At 44.4% G+C, this 15,445-nt stretch overlaps 2 protein-coding genes across 3 annotated transcripts in view; both read left to right on the forward strand.

Moving 5' to 3' along the window:
* LOC117658294 (uncharacterized) overlaps positions 1-1,029 on the forward strand; it is a 42,700-nt gene extending 41,671 nt beyond the window's left edge. For both annotated transcript variants that reach the window (XM_087894342.1, XM_060682043.2), the window contains one exon: positions 44-1,029. In XM_087894342.1, the coding sequence (XP_087750468.1) occupies positions 44-684 (641 nt within the window). In that variant the 3' untranslated portion in view covers positions 685-1,029. The remainder of the gene's footprint in view (positions 1-43) is intronic.
* A 12,646-nt stretch (positions 1,030-13,675) lies between these two features.
* Positions 13,676-15,081, forward strand: LOC148114441 (uncharacterized). The gene has a single exon (XM_087891645.1). It carries the CDS (start codon positions 13,762-13,764, stop codon positions 15,079-15,081), a length of 1,320 nt encoding a protein of 439 aa, XP_087747771.1. The 5' UTR covers positions 13,676-13,761.
* The last annotated feature ends 364 nt before the right edge of the window (positions 15,082-15,445 follow it).

A 15,445-nucleotide genomic window follows, 5' to 3' on the forward strand; every position in this document is an offset into this window, starting at 1 on the left:
TACGCTGTTGACCACGTTTCCTTCTTGCTTCCCCGTTTGGTAGGTCCTGAGCGGAGGATCGTCCTTGTGGGCAAAACTGGAAATGGGAAAAGTGCAACAGGAAACACAATTCTGGGAAAAAAAGTCTTTGAGTTTGGGTTGTCATTTACGCTACTGAAAAAAACTTGCCAAAGAGAAGAGACGTGGCTGAATGGCAGGAAGGTTGTGGTAGTTGATACACCTGGCATCTTCGACTATGGCTATCCCATGAGAGAATCTGTTGCCGAAGTGAGCAAGTGTATGAAGTTTTGCTCCCCGGGTCCACATGTCATTCTGCGCATCGTGCGTCCTGGCTGTTTCTCCCAGGAAGATATCGAAGTGGCTCAGCTGATCAGAGAGATTTTTGACTTTAGGGCCCTGAATTACATGATCCTCTTGTTCACCCGGAAAGAGGACCTGGAAGGAATGTCTCTGGAGGAATTGATATTTGAGGGACATTTCCGTCTTAGGGAACAGGCATACCATTGTGGGAACCGGTACCTGGCTTTTAACAACAAGGCCACAGGAGAAGAACGAGAGGCTCAGGTGGCCGAACTGATGACCATGATTGATCAACTGGTGCAGAAGAATGAGGATGCTCCTTGTTACACGGAAGACATGCTGAAGGCGGACATGGAGAAGTTCAAGAAAAAACACAAGTCCTGATCATTTTCATAGAGACTGATTGATCCTCTGCTCCACAGTGGCAACTCTCCCAAAGGCCCTCCATTTCCTTCCTTCTGTTCTGTGTTCTTTCTTTCTTTTTTTTATTGCAAAAGTTTTACAATTACATTTTCACCCCTTTCCCCCCCCTCTACCCACCCCAAACTTCCCAACCTCATCCTCCCTAACCCTCCCTAACCCTCCCCTCCTCCCGGACTTCCCCACAATATACTCACATCAGAAAAAACCCCCCTTTATATAAAACTTGAACCCCTCCATCCCCCTTATAATTTTTCATCTTCACTAATCTATCTTAATATAACATTTTCAAATAAAAGCTATTTGATACTTCCTAGTTTGATATTTGTTCTGCACATAATCTATCCACTTTTTCCATTCCCATTCATAAGTCTCTTGTGAACAATCTTTTAGGTATGCTGAAATCTTCGCTATCTCTGCAAAACTGGCCATCTTCAAAGTCCATTCCTCGATAGTGGGCAAAGCTTCATTTTTCCAATATTTACCTATCAATAATCTCGCTGCTGTTATCATGTACAATATCAACTTTGTTTCACCCAATGTAAAACCCTTAACTATACCCAGTAAGAACAATTGTGGAGAAAATTGAATTTTTTTCTTCAAAACATTCTGCATGACCCACCAAATTTTTATCCAAAAAGCTTTAACTTCCTTGCAAGTCCACCAGACATGATAATATGTAGCATCTAAACAATCACATCTCCAACATTTTGGCTGAACATTAGGGTACATGCATGACAATTTCTTAGGATCTAAATGCCATCTATAAAACATTTTATAGAAATTTTCCCTCAAATTCTGTGACTGTGTAAATTTAACATTCTGAACCCAATTTTTTTCCCATGTTTCCAACATCACTGGTTCTTCAAAATTTTGTGCCCACTTAATCATACAATCTTTAACCAATTCAGTTTCTGAATCCCTTTCTAACAAAACATTGTAAAGCCTTTTAATATGCATTGGACCTTTCTCTTTTATATGTCTAACCAATTCTTCCTCATGCAACATAATACCAATTTTTTGGTCCTCTTTCCATCTCAGTTGAAGTTGATTGTACTGTAACCAAGTTAAGTTAATCCCTTCATCCAACAGTGTCTCTAATGTCTTCAGTTGCCATCTGCCCGCATCTGTAAAAAGAACCTCTTTGTATGAAACCCCCCCGAGTGACATTATATTTGTATTCCAAATAATATGACCAAGATCCAGCCATAGCGGTATTTTATAATCCCATTTGAATCGGTGCTTCTTCCAAACTCTCATCAAGGAGTCTCTAAATATGTGGCTTTTAAATACTTTATCCACTTTATTTTCATAAAATAAGTAAGCATGCCATCCAAATTCAAGATCAAAACTTTCTATATTCAGTATTCCAGTCTTTTTCTTTCCAAACCAATCACTTGTTTGAGATAAAGCTGCTGCTTCATAATATAACTGTAGGTTTGGAAGTTTAAGACCTCCCCGTTCTGGAACATCTTGCATAATTTTCAATTTCACTCTCGGTTTTTTCTCGTTCCAGACAAACTTATTCACTCCACTTTGCCACTCTTTCAATTGTTTATCGCTTTTAAGCACTGGAATCATTTGAAACAAAAAAAGAAATCTTGGCAAAATATTCATCTTAACTGCTGCTATTCTTCCAAGTAGAGACAGCTGCAGTTTTTTCCAAGTCTCCATATCTTTCTGCACATCTCGCCACAACACCTCATAATTATTTTGAAACAGTTTCATATTTGATTCTGCAACCTGAACTCCTAGATATTTTACCTTTGGTACAATCTCAAAACCTGCCCTCCTTTCAAGCTCGTGTTTACGATCTTGTGTCATATTTTTAACTATCATCTTAGTTTTTTTCTGGTTCAATCTAAAACCTGAAACTTTACCATAGTCTTGTATAATGTCTTTCATCTGGATTATTGATTCCATTGGCTGTGTTAGGGTAACAACCAGATCATCTGCAAATGCCTTTATTCTGTAGTCCTCTTGCCTTATCATTATACCTTTCAAGATATTAGAGTCCCGTATTGTATTTAACAAGACTTCTAGTGTTAAAATAAATAGCAATGGGGATAACGGACATCCCTGTCTTGTTCCTTTTTCAATTTTAAAATCTGTTGTCAAACTTCCATTAATAATAATCTGTGCCTTTTGCTCTTGGTAAATTGCTGAAACCGCCTGTATAAATTGGTCCCCAAAGTCCATCTTTTTTAAAGTCTTTAATAGAAAATTCCAATCCACTCTATCAAAGGCCTTTTCCGCATCCAAAAAGACCAGCACTGCAGGTACCTGCTTATTCCTCTCAAGATATTCCAATAAATCTATTACTTGCCTTACATTATCCTTCATGTATCTGCCCTCGATAAATCCTGCTTGATCATCATGAATCACCTCTTGGATTACTGGCATCAACCTGTTGGCTAGTACTTTTGCATAAATTTTATAATCATTATTCAAAAGAGATATTGGTCGATAATTCTCCGGTTTTTTAGGACCTACTTGCTCTTTTGGTATCAAAGAAATATAAGCTGTTGTCCATGATGGGGGTATTTTACCCCCTTGTTGAATATTGCAAAATAAATCTCTAAGTTGTTCCACCATTTCTGCTTGCAAAGTTTTATAATACACTGCAGTCAAACCATCCGTTCCAGGAGCTTTAGCTGTTTTTAATTGTTTAATTGCTACTATTATCTCCTCCTCTGTTATAGGATAATTCATTCTTTCCTTTTGTTGATTAGTAATTTTTGTGGCTCTTTTATTATCTAAATATTTTTCTATAAGTCCATTCTGCATATCATCTTTAGCATATAGTTTAGTATAATAGTCTACAAAAGCTTCTTTAATTAATTTTTGTTGAAAGATTTCTTTCCCTCCAATATCAATACTATCAATAGTCCGTATACTCTGCTTCTTCCTTAATGTATAGGCCAACCATCTGCCCGGTTTATTGGCGTTACAAAATGTATTGTGCCTCGCATATTGTAGATTTGTTGCAACTTGTTCCGCCATAAGCATTTGGAATTGATCTTTCAAAAGTTTTATAGCACCACGTATTCTTTCATCTGTTGGATTTTTAATAAGTAGCTGTTCTTTATTCTTTATTTCTGCTTCCAGTTCAGATCTTTTCTTTTGTCGATTCAGTCTATGTTTAGAGTTCATATTAATGAGTACCCCTCTCATGTAAGCTTTGCTCGCATCCCACACAATTTCAATTGGGGTACCCTTATTCAAGTTCATTTCAAAAAATTCTTTCAGCTGCTTTTTAAGTTCTGTTATATTTTTTTCATATCTGAACAGGTTTTCATTTAATCTCCATGATTGTCTCTCAATTTTACCCATCTCAATTTCTATCCATACTGGGCTATGGTCGGTCAAAGTTCTTGGAAAAATCTTTGTTCTTTTTGTCTTAACAAGTAGATCATCTGACAACAAAATAAAATCAATCCTAGAGAAGGATCTATGTCTATTGGAAAAAAAAGTATAGTCCAATTCTTTTGGGTTATGTATTCTCCAAATATCTTTTAATTCCAAATCTTCTTTCATATCAAAAAAAAGTCTGTGGTAGTCTGTTCCTTGATTTCGCCAAACTCTTTTTATCTAATTTAGAATCAATTACTCCATTCCAATCTCCCATAATTAGAATAGATCTATAATCCCATTGCAGTATTTTAGTGTGTAACATTTTATAGAAGTGATCCTGTTGTTGGTTGGGAGCATAAATTCCAATCAAAAGAATTTGGCCGTTTACTGTAAGCAATTCAATTGCTATAAACCTACCATCTTCATCTGCTTCTATAATTTTAGCTGTCAATCTTTTGTTTACATAAATAACCACACCATTCTTTTTTTGCAAAGTTGAAGCTATAAAATGTGTTCCTAATTTAGAGTTTATCAAGTATTTTTGATCTTGAGTTCTAATATGAGTTTCTTGTAAACAAATTATATCATTATTAAATTGTCTCAAATATGTGAATAACTTCTTCCTTTTCTGTAATGAATTCAACCCATTCACATTCCAAGATAAGCACTTAATTGTCATCTTTATCTTTTTGAAGCAACGAGCAGAATAGCCGAAGATCTTCCGAAATCTTCGGTTTTGCTCCCCCCATGGCTTCAATCTCTTGTGTAGTACTCTTAGCTCCCTTTTTGTATTGTCTTTCCTGTTGTTGCTTTTCTTTAAGTTGCTTAGATTTTGCACGAGTTATACGCTGGTCTTTGACTTCAACCATCCGAGCCGGGTCCAAGATTGGAGAAGATTCTAACAGGTGCTCCTCCAGAAAACCTCCTGCAGCACCCTGCATTTCCTCTGGCTCCGCCTGCTTAGACTGTTCTTCTATCTCTTGCTGAGGTTGCTTCTTATCACTCTCCTTAATCTCCAACACTGTGGATGTACGTGGAGATGGTGTTCTCTCTTTAAGAATAGTAGAATAAAAATGTTCCGCCTTCTCAACAGTGTTCAACCGATATCTTTCTCCATTGTATTTCAAAATTATACCAGTTGGGGCATCCCACCGGAATGGTATCTGTTGTTTTTTTCAATTCATTCACTAGAAAACCAAAATCTTTTCTATCTTTCAACATTTTGAGTGGCAATTCTTTATAAACTCCAATTTGAGCCCCCCCCCCACTTGCACAGAGGAAAGAAAAGATTTTTGCAGAATATCATTTCTCATTCTTCTATCTGTAAAATATATCACTACATCTCTAGGCAATTGTCTTTGTCTGGCCACCCAGGAGTTCACTCTGTAAATTTTGTCTATTTTATAAAAAACCACTTCAGGATTAATTTTTAATAACACAGCCAGGGCATCAGCACAAATCTGTCTCAAATCCTGTCTGTCATTCTCTCTGATTCCTCTGAGCCTTATAGCGAATTCCATGGCCCTGAATTGCATCATTGCAATTTCATTTTCAACTCTCTGCATTTTATCATCAACATCAGAAATTTTATAATCAGTATCCTTAATCTTAACATTGACTTCTGATTTAAATTCTTCCACTTTGGAATCCACTTTAATAATAAATTCTGAGAGGCCAGACGCCACATCCAATATTTTTTTAGACACCTTGCCATAATCCTGTTTCACCATATTTTTAATTTCATTAATTTCCTGCATAATTTCCTGTTGAGATTTTTGAAGTTTATCATCTATTTCCTGTTGAGATTTTTGAAATTTATCATCCAAAGCCTGAGAGATAAATTCTTTTAAATTTTCAAAATCAAAATCTTTTTTCTGAGTCTGTTGAGCAGAAGGAAGCTGCTGTTCATGTTTGTGTGTGGGGGATCCCCCCCCCCCGCTGCCTTTCCTTCCTGCTTCTTTGAAGCCATCCTGCCACGTAAGTTAGATTTTCTGAAAAGGGAAATCCTTTTTCCTTTGCCACCTCCACAGAGACCTCTGAAAAAGTCCCCCAGGTTTAATCAAATAGAAACTAGACTGAAGCAGACTCGGATTTTAAAGAAAGAATTTTTTCCTCTTCTCCTGTTCCTCTTTATTACAGACAGCGCAACTTTGTAGCAGATCAAAGTAGCTTCACAAATCCACTCTCGCTAGCTCGTTAACTCTGCTGCTGGGCGCCATTTTTTTTTTCAAATCACTTTCACTCGCTCGTACTTTCTCTTAAATCAAAAAGTCACCAAAGCATTAATACTTGCGATTTCCAAGTTTGAGGGTTTAAGTTGATATTTCCGCTGTTTGTTAAGGTTGGTTTCATTCGATTTAAACGTTTGCTGCAGCCGGCTTGTTCTGCAGGAAGCAGAATCGTCCCACGCCATCCGGAGTCTGGCAAGTTGAAAGGGAGCCACGCCTGTTTCCTCCCCAGTAGCAATTTTCTGGGGGCTCACAGGGGCTCAACCTGTACCTTGCCTACTCTCCTCCTACGATCCTACGGATTTCAGAGTTTTCAAGCCGCTTCTCGATATCGAAGCGGCTCTACAGACGGCGGGGCTGGCGGTCCTTAAGAAGAGACCGTCTTCACCGAAGGCCAGCAAACTGGAAGTCCTTCTGTTCTGTGTTCTAATCCAGCCCTCACCAGGTGACTTCCAAAGTACCTGAGACTCATGGCTGAGTCTCCCTGAGCCAATTCCTTCTCCTGAGAACCCAGTTTCTCCCCTTGGATGACAGGACTTTCTTCAAGGCCACGTGAAAATCCTGCCCCCCACCCCACCCCAGTATCAACCGGCCCCACAGCCTAATTCTCTCCCATCCTGGACCCCTGTCCCTTTGGAAGCACAGACACTCCCGGGCTTCCCATCTGTCAATCATTTGAGGTATATCAGGCTGAGAAGCCATCAACGCAAGAAATATTAGAAGAAAAGAAGTCGAAAGTAGAAATTGGGAAAATAGTATTATGTATCCTGAAATATAATAGCCTATTATAATTACTATGTATACACAAATGTTAGAAGTTGAAAGATTATGATTATGTATGTTTCAATGGTAATATCATTATCAGAATTGTATGCAAAGTATATTAACCCAGACAATACACTGTTCCCCAAGTACGTTTGGATGTTAAAGAAAAAATCATAAATAAAATTTTATATATATATATATATCTTTGTTTTCTGAGGTTTTTGCAGGTGTTTGTATGGAGGTCTTTGGTTATTCAGGTTTTCTCACACGTAAATTTGGAAGTATCTTCGCGACAATGAGGTCTCACTCGTCATCTTCAGGCTGGTGCTTTTGGCTTCGTGCTTCTGCGAGCAAAGAGTGATCGGAGTTGCCGTCTCTCTATAAATACTGGTGGGGAGGTGGGGAGGGCTGGCTTTGTTGCTGTAAGTGGGTTGGTTGGCTGTGTTGTTACATCTGTGTTATTTATAGAGAGCCGGCAGTTCCAATCACGCTTTGCTCGCAGAATCATGAAGCCAAAAGCTCCAGCCTGAAGATGACGATATTAGAACTCAACTTTATTGATATGGATTATACTAGCAGAATTTTGAAAATATTTCCCCTTCTCTCCCTTGGACACCAAAGAGCATCAAGGCAGGACAGCCTTGAGGTTCTTCCTCAGCCCTTCCTCTTTTCCTGGGGGGAATTCGTGGTTCCACATATTATCTGCAAGACTGTTTCTGTATTGCTCTACACCACTTTCCATTGGCCAACGTGGACTCATTAAAAAGAGCATTTCTCTTTCAACCAAAGATCTTCTTGGTAAATCTCCTCCTTCCTTATAAAAGAGGCTGTCTTTTTGGGACCGTCAAGGAAACTGGGCGGTTTGGGCTGATGGGCTGTATGCTAAAATAAAGCCAGGTCATGTCACTCACTGGAAAATAAATCAGGAAGCCTGTAATTGGGGAGTGTGTCCGGCAAGAACCAAGAATGCTTATCTACAGGAAATACGCATGTGTAAATCTTGTAACAATTCTGGGTCGTTAGAAATCTGACAACTTGCAGATCTCAGCTAACAATTAGGAATAGAGATGGCCTGCGGTCAATAAAAGGTGTATTAGATAACTCCTGGGGCATTCATTAGCCAAGGCTTAGGAATAGGGACAGCTAGAGACCAAGAGAACAAATTGTAGAATTATTGCTAAAATGTTCATTAGATGATATTTCTTATTATCCCACCTTGTCCCGCCTTCTCTTTTAGTGAAAACGTCTAAAGCAGTGATGACTAACCTTTTTGCCGTCGTGTGCCAAAAGCAGGGGGAAGCACGGGTGTGTGTGTGTGTCACACGCACTCGTGCCCACACCCATAATTCAATGCATCCTGCCCCCCCGCACAGGCATGTGTGACCCCCTCCGCGCTCCCCCCGTATGCCCATTTTTCACCCTCCCCAGGCTACAGAGGCTTTCTTGGCGCCTGGGGAGGGTGAAAACAGCCTTCCCCACCCTCCAAAGGCCCTCCAGAGGCCGGAAATGGCCCGTTTCCTGACTTCCGGTGGGACCAGAAGGCCCGTTTTTTGCCCTCCCCAGGCTCCAGAGCCTTTCTAGGAGCCTGGGGAAGACAAAAGCGGCTTTCCCTCCCCCACCCCCCCGGAGGCCCTCCGGAGGCCAGAAACAGCCCGTTTCCTGACTTCCAGTGGGCCCGGAAGGCCCAAAAATTAGCTGGTTGGCGCACACATGCACTGGAGCTGAGCTAGGGCAACACTCACGTGCCCACAGATATGGCTCCACGTGCCACCTGTGGCACGCATGCCATAGGTTTGCAATCACGGGTGGCTAAAGCTTACTTAACCTTTTGTTCTTGGTTCTTGGCATTTTGTCCAGGACCCCATTTCCTTGGGGTACCCCAATAAAAAGCAATCAGAAAACCTGCACCTCGTGTCTGGTGTCCATCATTGGCTTCAGCACCAGGCTCAGACCCGAATTGGGGACAACTCCTGGGTGCCTGGAAAGGAGGGCCAGGGAACCTGGACTTTCAGAAACACAGATTCTGGGGAAGCATCGGCCAAATTCCCCATGAGCAAAAGCAGCTCTACACATCAAAGGGTCTCCATACCTGGCAACTTTAAGGCTTGTGGACTTCAACTCCCAGAATTCCTCAGGTAACATAACAGGCTATGGAATTCTGGGAGTTAAAGTCCACAAGTCTTAAAGTTGTCAAGTTCGAGGACCCCTGAGGAGTGAAGGACCAAGGGAGGTATTTGATCCTCTCTGCTGGGCGGTTGTGGAACTCCTTTCTCAAACATATTTCCTATATCTCTTCGTGCAAAGTAAAGAGACTTAAATGTGAATAATTAACAGGCTGTTTCAAAAGAGGAGGTGAAACTTTCCACTTTCCTTTTCTGAATGCACTGAAGATAAAGCAGAAGACGAGACTTTCCTTAAGATTCCCAGGCTGAGCCTTGAACCCGGGACTGACGGGCAGAGTGGTGGTCCAGCCATTGGAGGAAGTGGGCTGCAGCTGTTCCCCCTTGCCAGAGGCAGAGGGTAGGGCAGGTGGAGGCTTCCCAGGGGTCTCCTGCTTTGAGGAAGACCCTCCCCTTCCCCCCTCCTCTCCCTCAGCCTTCCAGGCTGGAGCAGACACTGAAGGAGACCTTAAAGGATGGAAAGAAAACATGGTCTCTATTCCAGGGACCCTTTTTAGGATAGGAGAACCGGAAGAGCTGATGCGATGCAGCAAGATATGCTAATTGCTTGAAAGGAGATTACAGTCTCTGGACTCTGTTCCCATCATAAACTCCATCAAAAAATCCACCAGCAGCTCAAAGGACAAGGAGATCTGACAGAGAAGCAGCGAAGGAGAGAAGCACGTCCACCTGCCACCGGGGATTCCTGATTCCCTCCAACCAGGTGAGGCCCCCAGAAGCGCGGAGACCCCCAAACTGGCATTTCATGGGGCAGGGGAGTCAAACGGGGTGAGAGCAGGGCTCCTCCTGGGCATTGGTGGAGTGCAGGTCAAGGAGTGCTCCTTTTACACCAGAACAAGCGATTCCTCATCTGTGGGAGATGCTGATGGGTGGGTGGGACAGCCGAGACCCCAATATTAGGAAAGGCAATCAGAGGAGGAGTAGCAGCCGAGACCTTCAGGATCCCTTCTTCCTTGTTGGGAAAGGCAACCGGAGAAGGGAGGGGGAGGGAAAAGCAGGGTGCAGGACAGAAACACCTGTATTTGGGGGGAATTCCAGGTAATTTGAGGAGGGGGGTTTACTCCTTTTCTGAAGGCTGTCAAGTTCTGCCCAGGTAGCCAAACAAGGAGAGAGCTGAAACAGAGTGCAGGGAGAGGAAACCTTCGTCCTATTCCTCCCATTCAATTGGAGCTCTCTCCCTCTCGGGAGCTTTTCCATTGAGATGCCAAATTCTGGCCCTCCTGGTGAGGGTGTCGACCTTTCCCCCCCACCCCCCAATGCAAGAGGGAGACTGCAGGTGGGAGTGTTCCTGCCTGGAGGCACCAACTGCACCTTCGAAAGAGGAAGCAGCTTCATTCCTCTTCCTCCTTCCCTGAACGCTTCTGGCTGGTGGGCAGAGGGCGTCTGTTGTGACCCAGTTGGTCAAGGCAAGGCAGAGGTCTAGAGAGATCTCTCCACAAATGGTCCAGCCAACAGCCCTCCAATGACCGGCAGGGCTCCATTTCCATGCTACCCTGATGGTAACCACCCTCTGTCCCCAAAACAACAGCCTCTATAGTAGGAAGAGCGCCCAGAGAGTAGGAGCCCATTCAGAGGGCAAGGTCCAGGGTTCCAAATCCAGTCCACAAGGCACAAAAGAAGGGGGATCCTCAGGGCAAGACAAGGTCTTAGGCAAGAAGCAGTTCCAAGGGCCCAGCGAAGCAAAGGCCGAAAGCGGTCTGCAAGAGAAGGGCCAGGTCCAAGACAGAAGGCGGAGAACAATTTTCCCAATCAGGCAGGGCAAAAGCCAAGAGTCGAAGTTGGGGGAGTGTAAGCCAAAGCAAACAATTGTTCCTGGCAAAGACTAACTCTCTATGGCTTCTCCTTACAAAAAAGCAGAATAGAATAATAGAGTTGGAAGGGATCTGGTAGGTCATCTAGTCCAACCCCCACGCCCAAGCAGAAGACCCTGCACCGTTTCTGACAGAGGGCAGTCCAGTCTCTTCTTGAAAGCCTCCAGTCATGAAGCTCTCACAACTTCTGAAGACGACTTCTGTTCTGTTGGTCAATTGTTTTCACTGTGAGAAAATTTCTCCATCAGGTTCCATCCATTATTCCTTGTCTGGGCTTTAGGTGCCCTGGAAAACAGGTTGATCCCTTCGTCTCTGTGACAACCCCTCCAATAATGGAGCACTGCTATTATCTCTCCGATGATCCTTCTCTTCACTAGACTAGCCATGCCCAGTTCCTGCAACCGTTCATCGTATGTTTTAGCCTCCCATCCCCTCATCATCCCGGTTGCTCTTCTCTGCACTCTTTCTAGAGTCTCAACATCTTTTTTATAGTGTGGTAACCAAAACTGGATGCAGTATTCTAGGTGTGGTCTTACTAGGGCTTTATAGAGTAGTATTAGTACCTCCCTTGATTTTGATTGTATCCCCCTGTTAATGCAATTTAGGATTGCATTGGCTTTTTTGGCTGCTGCTGCACACTTTAGGTTCACATTTAATTGGTTGTCCACTAAGACTCCAAGATCCCTCTCACAATTAACTGCTATTAAGCTTGGTTTCCCCCAGTCTGTATATGTACTTTTGGTTTTTCTTGCCTAAGTGTAAGACTTGACTTTTCTCTACGTTGAATTTCATTTTGTTAGTTAGGGCCCAGGGTTCAAGTCTATCAAAATCCATCTGGATCCTGAGTCTATCTTCCAGTTGTTGGCTACTCCTGCCATCTTAGCATCATCCGCAGATTTAATATGTTCCCCTGGTCTACTTATTTAGTCACTATGTTGAAGAATGAAATAAGATTGGTTTGGCATGATCTGTTTTTAACACACCCATGGTGTCTTCTAGTTATTACTTTACTTGTTTCTAGGCGTTGGCAGATCTGTTGTTTTTTTAAAAATCTTTTCCAGTATCTTCCCAGGTATCGATGTTAGTGTCAGCCTTGGAAGCCATATGAGGCTGGAAGCTTCAAGGCTGCCACCTCCTCGTGTGTGGGAAAGTAGAAGGGGGGATTTAGGAGAGGGGAATTAGTAGACATAATAGCATTCCTTCTATTGGTCAAGGTCAGGGCGATCCAGCATCTGGAGGAGGAGTGGTCAAGGGCTGGGTCAAGGTGAAACAGACGTTGATTGGAGCATGTGACTGACTGGGGAGAAAGGGGTTGGTTTTGGGAGTTTTGAATTACTGAAGGAAAGCCCGGGCTTTTCAGATTCAGGATTTCCCAGATATATCAGTTTACCTATTTCTAGTAAAGAGAACTTTGGAAAATGCCTGCTTCCGTGTCTTTACTGGGAGTTGGGGGTTTTCTGGAATGCTGACACTATCCCGAATCTGACTAAAACCTAATGGCACCCCATAAGGGGGCTGTCGGGGGTGCGGAGACCCAGCATCTACCTAAACCCTGGGTGGTGCGAAGATTCAGTGAAGATGGAAGAGAAGGAAGGAGCTGTCGGGGGACTGGGGGCTCAAGGAAGTACCGACCCCTTGTTTTCTTCCCCTGAAGAAATGGAACGGGCCATGAAGGCTGCAGAGGAAGCCCTTCAACTCGGGGCTCGACCCAAGACATCAGAGTCCTGGAAGAGTTGCCAGTCCGACCCAGCTTCAGGAGGGGATTTGAAGTCACCGTGTGAGAGTGACTGGAGGATGGAGGCCTCTGTGGGCTCCGGCGACTCCCAGGATTGGGAGTTGCCACACCCAACGTGGAGCCAGTCCTTGTCTGGACTTTCTGAGTGCTTTGAACAGATGGAAGTGGGGAGTTACGCACCCTCTTCAAAACCCCTTGAGGTGAGATGGCGGCTAGCGCAACCTACTTTCACTTTCCCTGGCCCAGGACAAGGATGGGGGGGTTAATGGAATGCAGGCCCCTCTCTACCTGGCCAGGAGCGAATTGGAAGGATCGACGCACCATGGCCACCCTGCAGCAGTGGGATTCCAAACCCCCCCTTTTGGGCCCCTCGCCAGCCTGCGTTAGCATTACCTACTGTGGAGAGCATACTGCCCGGGTGGGCTTGTTACCCAGGCCAGGGATGGATCCAGTGCCACTGGTATCCCGCGCCATCTGTCCCAAGCTCCCAGGGATCCCCCTGGCCTCCCTCCTATGCCTCAACGATCCTGGCACCACGGGGGGGGGGGTGTTAATCCAGCAGCCGGCTGGAGTGCCTTTCCCTCCAGTGCAACAAGCAGCTCAGCAGCCAGGCCCCCTCCCCCAACAGCTGACGCCATTGCCTGCCCCCCCTCCAACCCAGCTACCTTCACACCAACCTGTTGGAATGCAACAACAAGGGGCACCACAGGGGGGAGTAATCCAACAGCCGGCTGGAATGCCACCCCCCTCCAGCGCAGCAAGCAGCTCAGCAACCAGCCCCCCTCCCCCAACCAGCCGCAGCCAATGCCCCTCCACCTGCAAGGCCACCACCACCCCGCTTCAGAGCAACTTTTGACAGAACGCCAGCCAAGCTAGTTTATTTCCTCAGCAGGGTCTGGGCTCACGTTGATCAGTATGCTGACCAATACGAATCAGAACGGGACTTGGTGTCGGCAATCTCAGATGGGATGAATGAGGGGGAGGCCTCTGAATGGATAGCCCAGCTGCCTGATGAGGGTGCTGTTGAACTGTATGATATCAATGGCTTTATCACACTGCTATGGTCCCGCTTTGACGACCCAGACCACGTAAATGAAAATGAAGCCACGCTAAAAGTCATGAAGCAAGGTAATCGACCGATGAAGGACTTTGTATGGGACTTTGCCTCAGGAGTTGTGGTCAAAGAATACAAGGTGGAGTACAGAATGGTGGAGGCTGGAATTGGGAAGGACCAATGGACTGAAAAAAGGACTGGGAGAAAAACAGAGTTTTACCCCATCGAAAGTCTGAAGCCCCAGATGGTGTATAGAATACGAGTGTTGGCCATGTGTGATAATGGAGCCCTGGGTGTCCCTAGCGAGGAGGTGGAGGTCTCCACGTCATTGGAAGAGGAAGAAGATGCAGGCAACGTAGCCCTCAAGTTCCTTCAGAAAAGCTCCCCGATGGAAGAGAGTCATCCATTAGTGTTCCAACTTCCTCTGGAGGAAGTCCCCTCAGATGCCTCCATACCCTGTTCCACCTACCGACTTGGAGAGGAGAACGAGGAAGTGGAGACCTACCGGTTTGGAGAGAAGGATGACAAAGCAATCCTGGTGATGGGAGCAACAGGGTGTGGGAAAGCCACTCTGATCAACGGGATGATCAATTATATCCTGGGTGTCCGGTGGGAAGATCATTTCCGATTCAGACTGATTGATGAAACCACTTGGAGAAGGAAAACTGGAAGGAAGACATTTGACTGCAAAGTGTACCTGGTGAGCCACGAGAAGGGTTTCCAAATTCCCTATTCTCTCACAATATTTGACGTTGAATTGTTTGGGAACCCAACCCATGTAGACCCAAAGATGGTTGAGGAGGAGATCCGAGATAATTTTAACGTTGACTGTTTTGATGCCATCTGTTTTGTGACCAAGGCTGTCTTTCCTCATTCAAGTCACACCCAGAAGTCCATTTTTGATTTCATGCTCTCTCTGTTGGGAAAAGACTTAAAGGATAACCTCCAATTCCCGATCCCCTTTTCAGATGGGGGGACCCCACCCGTCCTGGAGGCCGTCCGGGAGTCTGACCTGCCATGTGCTCAGGATGAGTCGGGAATCCCTCTGCCCTTCAGAATGATCTTTTCAAGTCTCTTTGCTAACCATCTTCAAGAAAGTGACGGAAGCCGTGATGATGTTGAAATGTTCTGGAAACTGAGCAAGGACAGCATGAAGGATTTCTTTGACTTGTTGAACGTGCCAGAAACGAAGATTATAACCTGGACCCTGAAGGTCCCAAAAGAACATCAGTAGGTGGAAGCTTCTCTTAGAAATGGTCCCCTTACCAAGATTGAGGAAGTCCAACCAGTCTATTCTGGAAAGGGGAGGGAGGAAGAGGACAAGGATGAGGACATGGAGGAAGAGGATGAGAAGGAGGATGAGGGGAACATGGATGACAATGAGGAGGATGAGAGGGAGGAAGGCAGGGAGAAAAATGTTCTGTAGTTGAAGAAGTTTGAGGAAGTCCAATTTCTGTTTCAATGCAGCCGATTGCTTGTCTCAGACAGATAAACTCCAAGTAGAGGGCTTCATGCAGATTACGTTTATTTATCCGGTATTCACAGTCAATGAAGAGATTCTTCTGATTGTTCATAATCTGCCCCAGTTACGTAGTGTG

The sequence above is a fragment of the Pantherophis guttatus genome, chromosome 4, assembly GCF_059756535.1.
Source record: "Pantherophis guttatus breed Tessera chromosome 4, ASM5975653v1, whole genome shotgun sequence".
In the NCBI taxonomy this organism is placed as follows: Eukaryota; Metazoa; Chordata; class Lepidosauria; order Squamata; family Colubridae; genus Pantherophis; species Pantherophis guttatus.

Coding starts and splice junctions, on each gene's coding strand:
- LOC148114441 (XM_087891645.1), top strand. CDS start 13,762: ATGAATGAGGGGGAGGCCTCTGAATGGATAGCCCAGCTGCCTGATGAG.